General features: G+C 39.5%; 1 protein-coding gene across 8 annotated transcripts in view; it reads right to left on the bottom strand.

Moving 5' to 3' along the window:
• Positions 1-22,134, bottom strand: part of blnk (B cell linker) — a 158,850-nt gene that overhangs the window by 81,823 nt on the left and 54,893 nt on the right. For all 8 annotated transcript variants that reach the window (XM_008116752.3, XM_016995903.2, XM_008116754.3 and 5 more), the window contains exon 3: positions 14,512-14,558. In XM_008116752.3, the coding sequence (XP_008114959.2) occupies positions 14,512-14,558 (47 nt within the window). The remainder of the gene's footprint in view (positions 1-14,511; positions 14,559-22,134) is intronic.

Below are 22,134 nucleotides of genomic sequence, written 5' to 3'. Positions count from 1 at the left end.
GCCTTAGAATGCTGGCGACACTTCCTCGAAGGGAGCGGAATCCCATTTGAAATTTGGTCTGACCATAAGAACCTCCAGTATTTAAAATCTCCTCGAAAATTGTTCCCCAAACAAATTAGATGGGCACAATACTTCAGCAGGTTCGATTTCCAATTAAAGTTTTTCCAAGGGAAACAGAATGTCTTGGCTGATGCTCTTTCACGCATGCCTCAACACGAAGGCATAACCACAGCAAAAGAGGGAACAATATTCTCTGATAAACAATGGGGCTTAGCTGTCAGAACAAGAGCGCAAACCCAAAGAGAGAACACTGCTATTATTGAATTCGACGGGGAAAGTAGTTGGGGAAAAGAACTGAAACAGTCATACGAAGGAGATCAGTGGATCGCATCCAACGCAGAAAAGGGGAAGCAGAAGGGGGGATTTTGGTTTGTGAACAAGAAACTGTATATCCCAGCAATATTAAGGATTAAGATTTTGCATCGTTTTCACAATAACCAGAGCGCTGGTCATACAGGAATTACAAAAACAACAAAGGCAATAGCAAAACATTGTTGGTGGCCAGGAATGAGGAAGGACATAAAGAATCATGTTGTTCAATGTGATGATTGTGCCAGAAATAAATCGAGAGGAGGGAAGCCAATGGGATTATTACAAACAGTAGCAGAACCTACCAGGCCTTGGGAATGTGTAGCTATGGACTTTGTGGGGGAACTGCCGGTTAGCAAAGGACATCGTTATATTTGGACAGTATTAGACCTGTTTTCTAAACAGGCCCACTTTATAGCACTGACAAAATTACCATCGGCAGAAAAACTAGCTGAATTATACATAAACCATATTTACAAACTTCATGGATGTCCCAGTAGAGTGGTCAGTGACAGAGGGGTTCAATTCACAGCAAAATTTTGGGAAAAATTCTTGGAAATGCTAGGAGCAGAAAGGAGTCTAAGTTCTGCTTTTCACCCCATGACAAACGGGGCAGTAGAACGTACTCAACAGACACTTGGGCAGTTCCTTCGAATGTACTCTAACATGAGACAAACTGACTGGTCTAAGTGGCTGGCTTTCGCAGAACTAGCTTTTAATTCGACTATACATTCAGCAACAAATAAAACTCCCTTTGAAGTAGTTTACGGGTATGAAATACAGCCTCTGCCCCAGTTGCCAAAATGGACAGAGAATGAAGAAACAGGGGCAGGGAAATGGAAAACTCAAATGCTAGAATGCTGGAGTCAAGTGACTGCATCCTTAAAGGAAGCACACAAAAAGTATAAAACATTCGCAGACAGAAAAAGGGTGGAAGGCGATAAATTGGAGAAAGGAGATTTAGTGTGGTTAAGTACCCAAAACATCAAATTGGGGCTACCTTCGAGAAAATTGGGCCCCAAATATATTGGACCATTCAGAATACAGGGGGTTATCAACGAAGTGACTTTCCAGTTGGCATTGCCAAAAAGTTTAGGGAAAATACACCCAGTATTCCATCGCAGCTTACTGAAAAAATATATGGGTACTTTGGACAAAATGGACACGTAGAATTATTGTTTGATTTATTTCAGGATTGTGAAGAAAGAAGAGCCGAAGAGGAGGACGAAGAAAAAGAGGGCGCCATGTCATGGAACCAAGTCCCAGGGCTGAATTTCCAAGCCCTGGACTTGGAGTCATAACATAAATAATCCTGGAGGCACCTGGCAGAAGAAGATAGAATGAGCCTGGGAACTCGGGGTTGAAAGTATAAACAATTATAATTGGTATAGTGTGTGGGAATAGTAGAAATGTGATACAAGGGGTGGGGTTTGATGATGATATTTGCGTGTGGTGTTACGTTGCATCAGAGGTGATAAAAATGATTGTATGTAAACATTAGGTCATTCTCGACTTTTCCCAAAGTCATGCATTCTTCAATAAAGATTGGATTTGAGAGCAGCTATCTTTGATCTGCGTTCAGACTGATCCTTTGAAGTGAGCCTGACACATCACTATGGTAGAGTGGAACATAGCACTATAAATATATAGTGTGAGTAGGTCTTTGGTTACAATAGGCAACTGGATATAAAAACATTTCAGTTTTCAGGTCATTCAGTCTGAGATGGTGTTGAGGTATTTGTGAGACATCAGCCCCACATGAAATCAACATGAAATAAGCCATGTGAGTATAGTGCTTTATTGTATTTAATATTGAATAATTATGTTATGAGATAATCAAAGGCATAGAGGAAAGCAAGCATCCTCTCAGCCAATCTTCATGATTCAGTTAACAATTGTTTAGGCAACAACTAATTTCCCTTGAGATCAAAAACCCACATAGGAAGATACAGTTAACACTTCTGCTTTTAACGATGTCCCACTATTATCTACTTTTCATAATAAAAAAAGGCTTCTGAATCTTCATCTCAAGAACTACTGTAGGTACATTGTCCCTTTGCTGTTTAACATGAAGAGTTATGGTGCTATTGTAGGTCCATTGTTATTTCCCCCCTCTCTAGACCAAGGGTCCATACAACATGTGTGACCTTTCCCAAATAACTTAGCGCCCCCCCCCCCCATTTTAGAAAACGTAGCCTCCAAATGTCCCAATTCATCTTCAAACGATGGTGGATGAGTTTTGGCACATCCCAACTGGCCAAAGATCCTTCAATCCTCTGAAAAAGCTGCACTGAACATGGACATCACAATACAAAGTGACTTCTGGTTGCAACATTCTTCTGTTTTGGGCTATTTTTGGTACACTCTGACATGGGGACACAGTGTTACAAATGAATCTATGTTTTATGGCCATTACTAGATTATATTATTTTATTGTCATATTTATTTATAAACTGTTCCCTTACTTCAACTTTTCCAGGCCCATCACTGAAGGAAAATGTTTCTTCTCTTTCCCCAGTTAATATATGATATTTCCAGTGTCCTCAACATTTTATGTCACTAGAGTGACTTAATAAAAAAAATTGTGGGATCAGGTTGTTGAATTTCATGGCTAAAATTGGCTTAACGCTGTAACACCCCTAAGCAGCGCGAACACCGGAAACCAACACGGAGGCCAATAAACAATCTAATATCTTTATTAAAGCAATAAAAATTCTAAACAAAAATGAGCAGAGTATATAGTCCAGCAGTTGACCTTTTAGAGAAGATCAAAATTAGTCCAATATAATGAAGTTATATGTCCAGTATTAGAGTCCAAAGTCTATAATCCAAATAACCGAAACACACTCAAACTCTTTGGAAGTTTGAGTGGGGAAAGAGCAAGGTTTCATAGGGAGATTCCTGAAGTAAAGTCCAGAACAAGGATTCAAGGCTAGGCAAGGTATTTCGTGGTGGACCTGAAACGCAGTCCAAACTTGACAAGGAGTGGAACGCAACTCCCGGTCTACTCATGAGTAAGCACACCGGAGGGCCGCTTCGAAGCTCAGGAACAAGAGTCGATGTTCTTCTATGAATAGTCACGTTGACACCGCGATAGGGAAAGGTCAGTGCAGAACTTTTATGGAAGTTCAAGAGCTCCCCCCAACAGGTGTTTAACTCCCCAAATCTTCCCAGAGAACGGAGCTGTTTCAACATCCCCGAAACTTTCCAAGGGAAACGGTTTAGTCACAATCGTCTCTCTCCGCTAATCTCACGCTTCGCCTTAAAAACTGCTTTTGGGAGTGATGTGTTTTGAGAAAAACCTTCCTATCAAACACCAAGCTTTCCGGGGAAACAGGCTCTGTTTCAAGGGCGTCCCTAATTGGCTCTTCCACGAAAATGTCAACAGGGAACATCTGGAATGGAACAGAAACTTGCTGAGATTGGAAAAAGCCCAAATCCTTTTCAGTTTAATCTATGATGGCTGCGGGGTCATGGGACAAAGGTCCCTGAGACATCACAAACGCATGGAAGATTTTTGTGCTTATGTCTTTCATACTTTGGTTTTTCATTTGTGGTATCTATGTGCCTTCAGGTCATCTGTCAACTTTTGGTGACCCTCATGAATTTCACAGGATTTTCTTAGGCAAGGAATACTCAGAGATGTGTTGTCAAAGACCATCATGGCTGGAATCACTGGGTTGCTGTGAGTTTTCCAGGCTGTATGCCCATGGTCCAGAAGCATTCTCTCTGGACGTTTCGCTCACATCTATGGCAGGCATTCTCAAAGGTTGTGAGGTCTGTTGGAAACTAGGCAAGGGAGGTTTATATATCTGTGGAAGGTCCAAGGTGGGAGAAAGAACTCTTGTCCAGGTCCTTATTCAGAGAGGCCTCCTTTCTGACTTCCTTGTACAGAACACTGGGGCCTGGATCCAGGAAATCAGAGATGGTTTTGCCAGTTCCTTCTTTTGAAATATAGTCTTATGAATACGTCCTTACACATATGGACCTAGCGGGATCTTTTTTTTTGGAACTGCTTGATTCTGGCCTCCTCTGTTGCTGCCCATTTTTGGTCTAGACCAAAAAGTCAGCTATTGTCTGAGTTTTAAGTGGTCTTTGAGATCTGTGACTTCAGCGTGGCACTATTGTTCTTATAAGATTTCACTTCATTGTTTATGCCAAATCAGATAGTCTGCTATTTCCCAGCAGATTGTCTGATTTGGCCAGAACAATGAAGTGAAATCTCATAAGAACAACACTTTTTATATCTCATAAACCTTTATTACCTTTTATTGTTATAGCAGTACAAAAATAAACTATGTAATTAAAAAGCATTGAAAAGTTTCCAGAGCACTACAGGTAAGGAAATACATTGCATGTTTATTCAGCAACCTCTCTGAGGGCCCTTCCACACAGCCATATATCCCAGAATATCAAGGCAGATAATCCACAATATCTGCATTGAACTGGGTTATCTGAGTCCACACTGGCATATAATCCAGTTCAGTGTAGATTTTGTACAGCTGTGTGGAAGAGTTCCAAAGGACTTATTACCTAGTAAATGGAATACTCTGAAAGAAATATTTAATATTTCTGTGTTTGGAAAGAAAAACTAAATTGAAGAATTGTGCTTATAGACTGGCTGACCACAGGTCACTTATTGATGCAATTATGAGAACATGGAATATTCCACTCGGGTTTTTTATGATTAGATAGCTGAAAAAACCAAATGGCAAAGGATTCTAATTTACTTTGTTACATATTATAGTACATCAGCATTCCCCCCCCCCCACCCTTTTGCATGTACTGCTTATGCCAGTTTTGTTTAAATGGTGTGATATAATGTGGGGGAGAAGAGTTTTAAACATGTACTTTTAAAAACTGTCTCTCTTAAGCGTGTAAAGAAATCAACGACCCTTATATTATGGCTGCAGTCCTTTGTATACACACCAGGGAGGGAACAAGCCCATAAACCTTGGTAAGAACTGTAGTGCAAATCTAGTAGAATTCAAAGTTATCCTCAGTCCAGTGGGCCTCTCTCTGGATGAGCAGTTTTAGGACTGCAACTTTACTTATGATTAAACATACCTGGAACTTCATCCTGAGTGTGCTAATTCAGTAACTGAACCAAATAAAGAATAGTACAGTATAATATAGAACCATGAATTAATTAGAAAATGAGGAAAGATAGATGAGAAAATGTGTCACGTGCAGTCTTACATAATAAAAAGAAACATGAATTATTTTCGCCTACAATTAAATTTCTGATTTTAAAATTGCTGTCAAAACATCAGTAGCATGCTGAATAATCACCTCTTCTTTTCTTGAAATGGAAAAAGACTTACTTTTTGTGCTGGGATAACTTAAAGTACAGTGTTTGGTTTGTACTATGTTGTTGACATTGTTGTGTGCCTTCTAGTAATTACAACTGTATCCGCTGGAGTTTGGTTCCAGGACCCTCCATGAATACCAAAATACAGGCATGTTTGAATCCCATTATATAGAATGGCATAGTAAAATTATGTCCCTTATATAAAATAGCAAAACCATGGTTGGCTTTTTTAAATTTTGGAGGAAAGAATATTTTCTAGCTGTGTATGGTGGACATAGAATCTGTGATATGGAGGGCTGACTTATGGAGATAGAGTTTTTTTTGGCAGAATATGTTCAGGTAGGGGCTGCCTAGTTCTAAAGCTGAGACAGTGTTACTTGCTTAAACCATGGAGTGGTTTTCTGTGGCCCTGATTCAACACTCAAATCACTACGCTATTTGTACAACTTTAGTTTTTTAAAATGGCTGTAACCTTTAGCTAGTATTTTCATTCTTTACAGCACTAAACTTGTGTTTATTTTTTTATTTGCAGCATTAATATTCTACCCTTCTTACCCCAAAGGGGACTCAAGGTGAATCACAGAATATATATATGTGGCAAACATTCAATGCCGTTTATACACTAACAAGGCAGACAATTGTACACAGATAGTGGTGCATAGCAGTGGTTCTCAATCTGTGCGTCCCCAGGTGTTTTGGCCTACAACTCCCAAAAATCCCAGCCAGTTTACCAGCTATTAGGATTTCTGGGAGTTGAAGGCCAAAAACATCTGGGGACCCACAGGTTGAGAACCGCTGGTATATAGGTTTTTCCCATCTTCTGCATCTTGGAGGCTTGTGCTTGATTCCAGCCACAGAGGGCGTGGAGCTGTTGCTCCATCTCCCTGACAAAGAGCTTTGTTCGTAAACTTCCTCCTTGAACAATCTCTGGCATTTTTCTGGCATTTCCTTGTGGATGCCTTTAAAATATCTCCCTGTTTTTAAGCAGTACCTATTCATCTACTTATTTTGTTTTCTAACTGCTAGGTAGGCTAAAGCTGGGCTAAAGGTCAGGAGCTCACTCTGACCCGGTCTTCGAACTGTCAATGTCTTGACTGACAAGATTTACTGCAGCTGGTGATTTACAATTACACAGATAACTCAAACCAGTATGGTGTTGAGGTTAGAATTCTGGATTAAGCGTGAGAAGACTCCATGTTCCGATCCCAGTTCAACCATAAAGATTACTGGAATACTTAAGGCCAATCTTCTAATACCATAGTAATATTATTTGTAGAAAAGGTGTGAGGATTAAAATGGAGATAAGAACCAATCTACCCTAACCTTCTTGGAGGAAATGCAAGAAAGAATTGCAAGAAAGGATAATAATAAATAAATGCATTTGTATCACTTTGCTGACTCTTCCTATCCACTTTGCCAGCCTGAATAACCAGAACTCCCTTGAGCTAAATCAAGTAAAAGGGAAGGGCTCTCTGATTTTCTGGCCAAGCATGCCTTCACCTGTTCATTTCTGTGTCATGGAAAACAGAAGAATGAAAAAAAGACAGCAAATGAGGTGCTTCTTTTGGAACTCCTCACATAAACATGCAGTGCCACCCTACCTTTCATTTTGCCCCCAAAACAAAAGGAAAGCTCCCCCCCCTCTCCAAAGCTCAATCTCATCATCACTGAGTGCGTTAGAGCAACAGGGTGGCCTTTTGCACTGGTAAAGAGGCTCTCCCTTTGTTTGAGGAATGTGTGTAATGGGGAACAGAGAGGGTAGGGTGGCACTGCCATCCCTCCTCTCTGGGCTGCCTGAGCCTTTGGAGCACAGGATGGCTGTGGGGATGCCACCTTGGATTGTGCATGGTGATCTCAGATGACCGTTTCCACCACTTCGATACCTGCAAAGCTTTGGCTCTCCAAGGAAGATCCAGATCTTTGCAGGTATTTTTAAACTCAGGGTGTAAACCATATTAAAAGGTTTACCCCAGGTTAATTCGCATTAGCCTGGGTACGTCGTTTGGATGCCCCAGGTAAATGCGACATCTACACTGAATTTTCTGGGAGTATAGATGGGCCAAACATACAAAAAAAATCATATTCAGGTCCCAAGTTAGGCCTAGTGTATAGTGAAGCACCAAAACCTGCAGAAATAATTTTAGTTTTGAATGTGAAAGCAGTACAGCTTTAAATTAGTTTAGGCATCTGTTCATAGTTTCCTGTTTTAGTGCTAATGCAGCCACATTTACAGGACTTAAGGATATAAATGTACAATCCTTCATGCTTGAGTGAGAGATGAGTTTCTTCTCACTTCTGGGTTCCAGGTGCAGCACTTTTTAGTTCATAAAGCAGAAACGTGGTACTGACTTGCAAGGACTATAACAATTTGTCTTTTCTGTTGAGCACCCAGAATGGTTCCTCACCTTTGACTTGATCATAAGGTGAAGGCAAATGTTTTCCCCTGACATGAAGTCTAGTCATGTCTGACTCTAGGGGCTGGTGTTCATCTCCATTTGTAAGCTGAAAAGCCGGCATTTCCATAGACACCTACAAGGTCATGTGGCTGGCATGTCTGCATGGAGTGCCGTTACCTTCCTGCCAGAGCGGTACCTATTGATCTACTCACATTTGCATGTTTTCGCACTGCTAGGTTGGCAGGAGCTGGGGCTAACAGCGGAAGCTCACCCTGCTCCCTGGATTTGAACCTGCTGCGCCACTGGTTGCCTCGGAGTCTAATGGAAGCCCCATCTGTTAGGTGTGCTTTGATTGTGCTTTTCCTGTATGGCAGGGGGTTGGACAGGATGGTCCACGTGTTCTCTTTTAACTCTATGATTCTATGATTCTATGAGGAAGGCATTCATCTGGGGATCCAAAAGTCAAATGGCCCACTTGTTTTCTTGAGCATACAATTAGTCATCGTGCGAAAGACTGAAGTGCCTCAGATTCATGTGGAGGTGGTGAATACTGTCTGAACAATAAATGTACACAATTTCCTCTATATGTTACCATGATATCTAATCAATCTGTAAAGTGGCTGGTTGGAACTGCCGCACATCCCTTTCAGTGCTTCTGAAACTTTTTTATCTGCCTGAAAGTATTTATTTTCCCTATGCTCCAGAAACAGCAGGGGTAATAGCTAAAAGGTGGGTGTAAAATGAGAACATCCCCCATAATAATTCTGCCACTTTAAATGATTTTTTCTTCAGTCATTGCATTTCTAGCATTGCAGAGCATGAGATAGTGAAAATCATTCATACCTAGAACTGTTCCATTTAATGTGTTTGCATTCCCTTGGTACCTTTGTCTGCCCATTTTCTTTGGAAGCCTAAACTCTGTTTTTAAATGCTCAAATAAATTAATGCAATGCAGGAAATTTGGAAACCAAAGGAAAATTTTGTTAGTGTGCAGAATTCTTATTTGGTGGACAATATCCTCATTTCGGTCCTTTTCATAGCTACACTCCGGTAGGACTAGTAACATATTTGTGCCATTTGTTATTGTATTTGCTTTCTTTCCTGGAAACATGACATCTTGATATTTGCAGTTTTTAAATCCAACTTGGAATGTGCCCTTTTATACAGCCAATATTTTCATTACCCTTAACAGCATGCATTGGGTCAGACCAGAGATTTCTTTGTGTGTAAACATATGGCAATTCTTGAAATACAGATCCTCAACTTTGTTGCATCCAATGTAAACCTCACAAATCTATGTCTGAAATTTTGCCCTTATTCAACTGGCTGATTGTTCACTTTCCACACATGAGGTTTCTTTAAATTTTGGTCTTGGCGTGACTAGTGACCAAATATGCTCTTTTACAGCAACCTCAGCAACTCAGTCCATGTGGTTAAGATTACTACAGTGTTGTCAACATCCAAAGCCCAGAAGACAACACGGAAATAGGAAAATGCTTCAAGCCACTCCATTTTTAGAAAATATTGGATCCCATATTGGGAGAGAAATGGCATATAAATTGAATTAATAAATAAAATTATGGGACCGATCTCAATAAGTTAGGATATGTCTCTAGTAGATTTCTTTGCTACCTGGTATATTTTCAGATAATAACGATTTCAATTTATTCTAATTCATATTGCTTGATCAAAGCATGAGGTCAGAATGGAGTACTATTTGTATTAGCAACAGAAATTTTCTGTCAATATTCGTGATTGCATACTTTCCTCTAAACAATGACTTGGTTCCAGGTTTGTCATGTTCACAGCTCACTTACAAATGTCTCAGGATGAATTCAAGGCCTAATTATCGCATTGGATCTATTCTATGTATGATGAAGCATTGGTCCAACCAGATATTTTATCAGTGTGATCAAAAACTTTCTTTTCCTTATTTCCTTCCTAAGAAAGGAGAACAGCTACTTCAGATATGTTAAATAGCCTGACTATCCAGTCTACGTAATAAATACCTTGACAATATTTTGGAAACAACACTGAAATGACAAATTGGTCTAAAATTATTAGGATCAGCCTCGGTGACTGTCTTATGGATAGATGTGACTATATTTATAGCCCAGAGCTTTGAAGCTTCCTTGTATCATTTTGATATGGGTAAATAACCAACACAAAAATGACAACAGTAGGTAGGAGTAGATATAAGCTGTTCCTTGGGAAACAAATCATCCCAAATGGTTTTGAAAAGGCCCAAAAATAACAAAAGATTTTTTAAATTATAGTTTCCAGTAGCCCTCAACTAGCAGGTTCAAGGATTCTGGTAGTCCAGGCTCTAAATAGGGATAGACACTATTTCACTTTGGACAAGTTACAAAGTGCACTTGCACTATAGAATTAACGTAGCTGAATACCACTTTAACTGACAGGGCTCAATGTGATGGCTTCATGGGAGTAGTAGTTTTACAAGGTCTTTAGTCTTCTCTGCCAAAGAATGCTGGTGCCTCACAGAACTATAGATCCCAGGAGCCATGGCAGTAAAAGTGGTATCAGAAATGTACAATTATGTATAGAACATAGATTATGATGGGATAATACAACCAATAATAAACAAAAAGCCCTCAAGTCCTCAAATACTTCCCATGAGTGCATATCTGTTAATCTATTACAGCAAAAGCAGATCTTTGTGGCACTTGATATCAATTTTATTTGGTGCAGGCTTTTGGTGGACTGCTGAACACATGTGTCTCAGGAAGTGGGTTGGAGTCCATGAAAGCATATGCCGAACCTTGTTAAGATGCTACTTCCAAACTAATTCCATTCATAGCTTTTTCTCCATTTCCCCCCCCCCCTGTTTTACATTAACATATTTTGTAATATTCTATTTAACAACTAACAAAGGCAAAATTCCCCAGTGTGTTTCTGAATCTTTGTTCTTTCTATTAGATATATATCTATGCATTTAAAGTCAAAGGCTATTAGTATTAGGTTCCCAGGCAGGCCCGTAGCCAGGATTTTGATTCGGGGGGGGGGGGGGGGGCTGAGTCTGAGTGAGGGAGGATCCACCATAGCAAACCTTTTGTATCGTTATCCCAATACCCCCATGCATATGGGATATATTGAGCATGGTGATCAGATCATGATATGAATAAACATAACAGTTTAAATAATAAATATAAGGCCTTCTCGCGGATCACCCTGAGAATTTGGTGGGGGGGACTGAAGCCCCTCAAGCCCCCCCCCCCCCCCCCCCCGGCTACATGCCTGGTCCCAGGGATCCTAAGTGGGATGGAGAGAACTAACTTCTATTCAACAAATTTCTAATACTTCTTCTATTATACAGTTACCTTGTCCTATTGTTGTCGAGCCATGTCACCCCTTCAAAACATTTGTAATACACCAAGAGGCTTAAAGCAAATTATATGATTTTTCTTTTTTATTAAAATCTTTTCCAGATATCTAGAGTTGCGAAATGCTGCAGTGCTAGAGGCTCTGGAACAGACCTAGTAGTAGCTGTACCCTACAAACTATCAATTCTTAAACCTTTAATAAAAATGTATCAATTTGATGATTTTGTATAACCTGTATCTTTTATATACTTTGTACTGTGTCAATTCCTCATATGTAGTGTATAAAGTGTTTCTAACATATGTATCAAAATGTCCATTTAACCTGAGACTGAGTCTGCCACTCCCACGGAAGAGGGGGCTTAGTAGAAGTGCATTCATTACCTTCCTATGTTGGCAGCCAAGATCTTGATTGTCTGAAATCACCACCTTTGTCTCAAACGGAAACAGACACTTGAATTAATCAGAGACTCATCAGCATATCTACACCATTGTTTCCTCATGGACTGTGCCCTCCCAAGCGGTGTCTCTGCAATGGATTGGTTCCTTGAACAGACCAATCCCTGCTGTTCTTCCCGCCACAGGAATCCCCACCTGTAAGCTGTGATATCAAGGGACCACCGGCCAATCCAGGCGCAGATCCTAGCCTGCCTCTTTTTCAGCCAATCAGACGAAGGAGCGGGAAGTCTGGATAGCTGTCAGAACTGTATAAAATGTTATGTATTTTTCTATGAGTTTATGCTTGTGCCTATTGAAGCAAATTGCTTGTATTTGCATCCTTTTTGGTTGAATCGTAATAAACCTGACTGTATTTTCTTCATCCTGGGGAGGTTGTTTATCTGTCCTGGCTGATCCTGTTTAGTGAATACACACTGGGCATGGACCTCTGAAATGTGGTTCTAGTTGAAAACACTACACTATCATGAAATTTATTTCTCCATCTATTAAAATGAGTTATTGACAAAAGATTCCGAAATGTTAGGAAGAGACTGAATTAAATTGATTCATGGCAAAGTGTCCATACAATCCTTTGAAATGGATATTAAGCATTTGTGATAATTATTTTTAAAAAAATCATGTAAGGTCTAGAGACCAAATTTATTTATTTGTCATATCAGAAGCGAACCGGGGGTACAGTTGTAATGTATTTAAAAATGCAAGCAGAGTTAAAAACTTGACATTATACTAAATGTCCTTTGATCAGTAGCTGGCCACTTGGAGTACCTCTGGTGTTGCTATAAGAAGGTCCTCCATAGTGCATGTGGCAGGGCTCAGATTGCATTGTAGTAGGTGGTCTGTGGTTTGCTCTTGTCCACATTAGCATATCGTGGACTCCACTTTATAGTCCCATTTCTTGAGGTTGGCTCAGCACAGACTCAGCACAGTCTATTCAGTGCCTTCCAAGTCACACAGTCTTCTGTGTGCCCAGGAGGGAGTCCCTCATTTGGTATCAGACATGGCTTGAGGTTTCGGATTTTAGCCTGCCACTTTCTGACTCTCGCATGCTCAGGTGTTCCTGCGAGTATCTCTAGATCTTAGGAAACTATTTCTTGATTTAAGGCTTTGGTGTGCTGGCTGATATCCAAAAAGGGGATGGGTCGGAGATGTCACTGTCTTTGTTCTTTCATAATTGGCTGCTACTTCCCGGCGGATGTCAGGTGATGCAATACCCACTAAACAGTATAATTTATCCAGTGGTGTGGGACCAAATGACATACTTAATCAATATGTAAGTACCAATTATGTACCAATGGTATATAACTCCACAAAAATTAGAAAAACTTTTATAACAATATGCTAAACAAGTGCTGGAAATGTGAAATTCAGGAGGGCACTTTCTGCCACATATGGTGGACGTGCAGAAAAGCAAAGGACTATTGGAAAAAAATTCAAGAAATATCCTAGAAAATACTTAATATAAAAATACAAATGAAAGCAGAAGATTTTTACTAGGAATAATAGATATAGACATGGACACGAATAAAGACATACTTTAAAACTATTTAATAATGGCAGAAAGAATAGTATATGCAAGGAGTTGAAGATTAAAATAAATACCCTCAACAGATCAATGGTTAATACAAATAATGGAAATTATGAATATGGATAAATTAACTAAACTACTAAAAAGGTACCAAGGAGACATAAGAAAATAATGGATTGGGAATCTTTTAAAGACTATATGACTTAAGAGAAAAAAACTGCTGCCAGTTGTGAGTCTGCCCTGAGTCCCCTTCAGGGTGAGAAGGATGCAATACAAGTATGAGAAATAAATAAAATAAATAAATAAGACTGATAATATAGCACAATCCAAAGGCATAAAGAAAAATTGTCCCAGAAACAAGAGGAGCGAAAAGGAGAAGCATATAGTAAAAAGAGAAAGGACACTAAGGATAATAATAATTTAACCATGGTGAAGAAGATCAGAGGTCTACAAACTCTTCCTTTCCCAGTTTTCCTTATATTTTTCCCTTCTCCACTCCTCCTCCGCACTTCCCCTCCGCAACACCTAATTACATTCCTTATCCTGCCCTCCTTTTTTAATTATAGTGTAAAGTAGTATTACTATCAACCCACAAAAATATATGTAGTTACTTAAACTATTTTATGTAGAATTCACCCAAACACATTAGGCTGCCTTCCAGAAAACAACGTGTACTTTAAAATTGTCCACCTGCATCTGTTGTGCTGGAAATACAAGCCATGCTAATAGAAACAGAAATATGGGCAAGCGCTTCCGAATTTTGTTTTAAACAACAAAATCCAAAATCCACTCAAGAGCTTTTGGTAACCACTGTAGTTGGTTCCAGACACCAGTGAATACTAAAATCTGTGGGTGGTAAGACCCATTATATACAATATCAAAGTATAAATGGCAAAATCAAGGTTGCTTTTAGAATGATGATGATCATTGTTGGATTATTTTGAAGCCAAGGAGATTTTTTTGTTTGTTTTTTGCTGAATGCCCAAACTGAATTTGCTTCATGTTTAAACCCTTGAATATACTTTATGTTTAAAAACAATCAATATGAAGTGAGAACACCAGTTGCACAAGAACTATCAAATTCATGAAGCAAGGCAAAAGGGGAGGACTTACGGCTGGTCCATTATACTGAATCGGTTTCTTTCATATTCTGATAAATTCTGAAAGAGAGAAAAAAAAGACAAAAGTTCCTGATGCAAATATCTAAATCAAATGAAGAGTTAACTGAAACTTCAGTTTCACTTCTCCTAAAACACAGTTAGCTTACAACATGTGGAGTTAAAACAGTCATATTCTTTTCCTATCACCTTTAGTTTATAATAGAGCACAGAATGATTACTCCCCAAGTTACTTATTAACTCTTTATTACTCATGCATGGTGATAAGTGTGGAAACCAAATGGCACAGGTTGGACGCTGCAAAATCTTCCCAGGAACGAAGTGTGCAAAAAAACAAAAAAACAAAACACACACACTGGTTAATCAATAATTTAGAAAGAATAAAAAGGAAGATGGATTAAGTTCTTTTTCAGAGCTTCTATAGTTGGCTGATTTTTATTCTGATTTTATTCTGGAGTGGCTTTGTGATAGGTTTTGTAAGTTTTTAGATTTGTTCTTAAATTAGATGTGCATGTAAGTCAGAGCAGGTACATTTTTAAGGGTAACGTAACCCCAGCCAGAGACAGACAGACAGACAGACAGACAGACAGACAGACAGACAGACAGACATAGATGTATACATGCTTTGGATAGCATAGGGAAGGGTTAACATACTGTGGTATTTGTTTTGCTGTCTGTGCCCCTGTTCAGAAGATTTTACCTCACTTTCTATCCCTGTGATAATTGGAATTTGAAAAAACTGCCTTGTTGTGGCAACAAGGATTGGTGATAAAGCTTCAGTGGAGCCACCTTTTCCCCATGATAAGTCTTCCAGGAGTGAATTTCCCTTCCTAGGAGCAAATTTCTCTCACTTCCTGGTGTTGTCTCACACCTGTTCTTACCTTTGAGTAATTTCTAAATTGGATGAATGTAACCCAAGGACTGCCTGTATACCTATGTTCAGTTATAGTCCTCTGTACTCAATGTCTTTTTTAAAAAAAATCAGTGCAATCCAAAGAGAAACGGCTGTTTTATATCATATACAGCAATTTATCTAGTTTAAAACAAACATTCATTTATTTACTAACTTTGACATTCCTGCTGCACTCCAAAAGCAAAAAGAGAATCAATCCTCAAAGAAGCAATACAATAAAAAGTACATTTTAATCAAGAAGGGAGAAATAGAATTGGAAAATGCAGCAAACATAATTCTCATGGATTTGGATCTATAGAAAAACTAGCTTAAGGATGTTCTGTGAAGGAACATCTCCCATTTTTTTTCCAAATTGGAGTCCCCTGTTCTGATCTTTCCTGTTCTGGCCTTTCCCACTGAAAGACCTAATAAATGTAGTAGTTTCCAAAAGTTAAGCACTGGGTCCAGATTTAAGCTCATGCAACTGGACCCCCGTCTAGACAGTACCTTTATCCCAGGAGCTTCCACTGCAAACAGGAGGGTGGCTAGATGCCATTCCCTGTAAACCTGGAAGCAATCACTACAAAAGGCAAAAAACATGAGATTTCCATGTGTGGGAATACCACGGTTTTTAGCCGAATATCCAGATCTTCGCATGTCTGTATGTCCCTGCGATCGGAAATCACAGACTTTTTAATCTGGGTTTGTTCCCAGGTTTTAGATGTTTGTTCTTGATTGGTCAGTTCTGAAAAAGAAGGTGACGCTTGAGTAGAAGGCAAAAACTTTGTCCTAGGAAAAGGAACTTTGTCTTTCATCTGTTTAATGAAGTTTGTGGCAGAAAAATGAAGTTCCTGGGGTGCAACAAGTACTTTCACAGTAAGTAGTACACAATGAAACAGGAACAGACACTTTCAAGCCAGGAACAGAATGTCATCATTACTGTACTTAGTCAGACCTTTTTGTATGGCCATCTGTGCAGACAGGTTTCATGGTGTACTTGTGCTAGGAAACAACAGGATGATGTTGCCAGGTTATACATGTTACTTCCTCATTGGGTGAATGCTGACAACATGGGTACAGTTTAGTAAATGGCAAAAATGTACTACTGGTTGTTAGGACATGGATGTGCTGGAGAGGAATGTAAATACAGTGTTCCCTCACTACTTCGCAGTTCGCTTTTCGCGAATTTGCTGTTTCACGGTAGTTAAAGGCTGGATCTGCACTGCCATATAATCCAGTTTATGATCACAGATTATCTGCTTTGAACTGGATTTTATGAGTCTACACTGCCAAATAATCCACTTCAAAGCAGATAATCTGGATTTCATATGGCAGTGTAGACGAGGCATGAAATTAAAAATAATGAAAAATGGGAAGGGATTATTTTGTATTGCAATCTACTTCTAGGCCTATTGGAAACTGCCATTCATCAGCAACAGATGAGATATGTTTGGTCCTATTACAACACACACTACAATGCTATTATTCCACTTTAACTGCCATGGCAATACCATATGGGACCTAGAATTTGTAGTTTAGGGAGACGTATTTGCAATTCTTAGCCAGGTTCCCCTTGGCTAAATCTTTGCTTGTATGTATAAAAGTAGAGTGGATTGCAGAATCTATTCCAGATGCTACATTCTAGGGCTGAATTTTGCTGGCTCTGACATCAATGTTGGAGTGGAACTTGTGGCTCCAACGATCTTACATATGTAATATCTCAGCAAAACTAAAGCCCTGTTGACCATTTTTCCTGTTTTCCATTCAGATTCCAATCTCAGTTAGGAAAATATGGCACTTTAGATGCTAAAAACCCATCTATATTTAATACTAAGCTCATAATTATATTGTAACGCAAGGCAGAAACCTGGTTTCACACGCAGAACATCATAATTAGAGGATGCCTTGTCTTGTCTACAATTCAGCAAACTCATGTGGAACATTGAATATGCAAACAAATAAATCCTACCCTTCCTGTTTACTGATGTTAAACTGGTTCTTCACTGGGTTGAATTATATCAGTGTAACGCATAGCAAGTAGGCCTCCTCTAGGGCTCCTTCTACACGGCCATATAATCCAGATTTTCAAAGCAGGTAATCCACATTATCTGCTTTGAACTTGATGTTCTGAGTCTACACTGCTACAGAATCCAATTCAAAGCGGAAAATCTGGCAGTGTAGAAGGGGTCCCAGAAAATCAGGATTCAGAAATTGGTTTATATGGCAGTGTAGATGGGATAGTAGAGCCACTAAACTAGTATTCCATAGTGAGTAGCACTATATGCATGCTGAATGCTGATTTTATCTCCCAGATAAGTTTTGAAATAATTTCTATGTAATTTGAATGTTGCACACATGTGCTATTCTATTTAATTGTAATATTATAAGTTATTCTGCCTTTAATTGTTAGCTGTTTTATAAAAATCACATTAAGAGCTGCCTTGGGTTTCATCATTGACAGAAAGACGATATATAAAATGAATGAAAGATGAAACTCTCCTTCCCAAATCTGTTATACAGTATACCACATTGTCTTTTTTCTGTCTCATGGCTGTGTTTTTTAAAATATGCATCTTCTGGCCTTGAGACCAATTTTGCTAAATTTAAATAGAAAAAAGGTCATGTTTTGCTTTTCAGGAAGTAGAAAGTATATCATCCTCAAAATAAAAACTTCCGCCTTTAGCAGCTGTTGAACAGTCACTTCTTTAATAACCAAACTGAAGACACTAAATGATCTTTTACTGTATTGCGTTATACATTGTTTAATTTAGTTTACTTGATACCATCCTAATATGTTATGACATATTCTGGTATTACTTTTAAAAATTAAAATATAAAAAGAGCTCATCCAACCCTGCTTCACCTTGTCAGTCACTGGGAAATGCCAAAGAAGGTTGTGCAACTCAGGTAAACCTTGACCTATTAAGTGTCTCTGCTTATGGTGGAGGCCCCGAACCATTCTTTGGGAGCCTCCCAAAATTGGTAGGGCAGATATCTGTTTTTACTCTGGGGTGCCAAAAGATCCATTTTCTATTGGCTCATTATGAAGGGAGGGGGCTTCCCAGGCTCCCATTCCTGTCATAGGCATTTAAGATGTTTCTCCTCTAGAGGAGAGGTGCTCAGCTGCAGGCAAGCGTGTGTTTTAAGGAGGCTTCTTACCTGTTTCTCTATTCTAGAGGATGTTACCAGGTGAGTGTATAGCGGAACCAGCAGTGTCCAGTTAACACCATGTACAAAAGACTCAGACCAGGCAGAGGAATTGAAAGAACAAAAGGAAACTGTACTTGTTGAGTTGAAGTCAAATAAACAGTTCAGCAATCATACAATGTCCTTGTAGTTGCATAGGATCAATAACTAATCAATCAGCATTCAAAATATATCCAGCATAGCATATTTAAACTGCTACTTGACCGTAGCTATAGAGAGCCTGCCTTTTTCTGTGCTCTCCCAGCAAGCTCAAATTCCAACTGACAAAACCAGCCATCTTCCAGCAAACTGATACATTGTTTTAGGCGTGGCTTTGCCTCTGCAAAAAGCTGAGCTCTTTTGCAGAGATCTCTTGCAAACAACTTTTGCAAGGATTTCTTTACACACACACACACACACACATAGCAATTTGGCGCAATAGAGGAGAGGCACTCGGCTGCAGGTAGGCGTGCATTTTCTGGGCTTGCACGCCAGATATGCACTCTCCAAAGCAAGGAGACAACAGGCAAATTCTGTTTCTTAATCTAGAGGAGGCGGTTGGCTGCAGGCAGGCGCACATTTTCTGGGCCTACATGCCACACACACACTCTCCAAGGCAAAAAGACGAGTTCTGTTTCTTATTTTAGGGGAGGCACAATTATACTGAACTATACAATGCAGTTTCAAATTTCATTATATAGCAGTGTGGATGGGGTCACATCCACAGCAGGATGCTAGTTTTGTTGAGAAAGGGATAGCAGTGCATACTAGTACCAGCCCAGGGCGTTTCCAGACAGCACTAAATCAGGTGTTTTAAACGGGCAAAAAGTCCTAGGACTTCAAAAGAGGCTCCCAAGATGGCTGCCACAGTACTTCTGCTGGAAATCGCTGCAATCTTTTTTTTAAAAAAGCCCCAGGATGCAGATATACGGATATGTGGATCCCTGCAAAAGTTCCATTCTTTATCCTGGCCAGAAAAACTGTGCCCTCCAGTTGTTTCATGAGGTTTCTTCCACACAAACAAACCTAATAGACCACTCAAGCCAGGAACAGAACTTTGTCATTATTGACACATTTACTAAACTGTACCTATGTTGTCAGCATACACCTGCCATTAACCACATACACATTGGGTTTATGCTGGGAAGAAACCCAGATAAAAAATTCTGTGATTTCCGATTGCAGGGACATACAGACTTGTGAAGATCTGGATATTCAGCTAAAAACTGTGATATCCCTGCACCTGGAAATCTCGCATTTTTTTGCCTTTTCTAGCAATTGCTTCCGGGTTTACAGGGAACGGCGTCTGGCCACCCTCCTGTTTGCTGCAGGAGCTCCTGGGATAAAGGTACTGTCTGGATGGGTCCCCAGTTGTATGAGCTCAAATCTGGACTCGGTTGTTAACTTTTGGAAACTACTACATTTATTAGGCCTTTCAGTGTAACTCGAGGTATTCTTGGACTGGAGGTCCTTTATTTCAATGGGATTTGCTATTATACATGGTTTTGTGTATCCAATTGAAGTTCAGGACACATCCCTCATGAATTGTACTTTGTCTGGCCCCTTCTACAATGCAGTATAAAATCCAGATTATCTGCTTTGAATTGAATTACATGACACTGTAGACTCATATAATCCTTTTCAAAGCAGATAATGTGAATTATCGGCTTTGATAATATGGATTATATGGCAGTGTAGACAGGGCTTCTGATGTTCATTTATATTTTGTAAGTTCCTAATCAATTCATTGGTATATAAAAATCTGGAATATGAAAAAATAGGTGGACATTAATAGTTATCTTGTACACAAGAGGTTATGTTATCAGTAACAATGGAAGAAGAAAAAATTAATAAAGGGAAGTTGAGAGATAATTTGGTTTCGAAGTATTCTAAGTATAGAGAATCCTGACATCTAGTGGCTCTCCCCAAAAACGCATCTCAAAATAAATGCTGCCAAAATAGTTGTCTTTTGTCAAACTACTGTACTGTAATTGTAAGCATGGATTCAAAAATATGATTGTCATGTTGTACATAATATAACAAAAGTAAGTGTGAAAACAGAATTAGGGAATATTGCTTAGTTGTTGTCACATAAAGCAAGGAACTTCAATAATTTTAAAAACACAGTTTATTAGGTCCGCATATACTTCCAGAATCAGTTAAAGAGCTGTAAACAGGATCTTCATGCTATTTCCTGGGTCATAATGCTGCTGAAGATAATAACCAGTGTAAACATTAATGCAATAAAAGAGTATACCAAGTTTAGGGGCAGGATCAGGACCAACCCTACCGTTTGACAGAAGGTGTATCTACACTACAGAATTAATGCAGTTTAACATCACTTTCTGTGTCATGGCTTGATCCTATGAAATCATGGGAGTTGTTATTTTACAAGGCCTTCAGCTTTCTCTGCCAGAGTGCTGGTGCCTCCCCAAACTACAAATCCCCTTATTCCATAGCAGTGAGCGATGACAGTAAAAGTGGTGTCAAACAGCAGTGTAGATGCACCCAGGGTTGCCTACTCAGGTAACAGATAGTGGAAGAAAGAATCAGGAGATTGGAGGAGAGTAAGTTGTCAAGAGATTGAGCTCTTTTCTGGTTCATTCTAGGTAAGTTAGCCAAAACTAACAACAGCCCCACAATGCAGAAGTGCCCGCATTCCCTGTTGTCAAACTTGGCATGAGCCATCAGAAATATATAAATTACAGGAGGAATGCTAAACCTTCAGCCCATTGTCTGGCCTCCACCCCACTAAAATTTCCAGCTTTCTGAAAATAGACTCAAGTCACAGCAAAATTCTGCCCCCAAAAGCTGTCACAGTGCTGAAAATCCCCTCAACACATCTCCCAAATAATACTAATACTAATACTACTACTAATAACTTTATTTATATCCCGCCACCATCTCTCAGAAGGGACTCGGAGCATCTTAAAGAGAGCACATAACAGTGCTACAAAAACATAAAATACAAACAAATTAGATCAGTATTTAAACAATAACAATATAAATTAACATAAAACAACACTTACAAAAAAGCCCAACTCAAGTTAAATAAATACTCAAATAAATACTTCGTGACCTCATGGACCAGTCCACGACAGAGTTCCCTGTCGGCCGTCGCCGCCCCCAGTTCCTTCAAGGTCAAGCCAGTCACTTCAAGGATACCGTCCATCCATCTCGCCCTTGGTCGGCCTCTCTTCCTTTTTCCTTCCATTTTCCCCAGCATCATGATCTTTTCCAAGTTTTCCTGTCTTCTCATGATGTGGCCAAAATACTTCAACTTTGCCTCTAATATCCTTCCCTCCAGTGAGCAGCCGGGCATTATTTCCTGGAGGATGGACTGGATCTCCTTGCAGTCCAAGGCACTCTCAGGATTTTCCTCCAGCACCAAAGTTCAAAAGCATCTATCTTCCTTCGCTCAGCCTTCCTTATGGTCCAGCTCTCGCATCCATAGGTTACTATGGGGAATACCATTGCTTTGACTATGCGGACCTTCGTTGCCAGTGTGATGTCTCTGCTCTTCACTATTTTGTCAAGGTT

The sequence above is a fragment of the Anolis carolinensis genome, chromosome 3, assembly GCF_035594765.1.
Source record: "Anolis carolinensis isolate JA03-04 chromosome 3, rAnoCar3.1.pri, whole genome shotgun sequence".
Taxonomy (NCBI): domain Eukaryota; kingdom Metazoa; phylum Chordata; class Lepidosauria; order Squamata; family Dactyloidae; genus Anolis; species Anolis carolinensis.
Note: the sequence above shows the minus strand (reverse complement) of the source record. Positions and strands in the feature narration are given on the sequence as shown.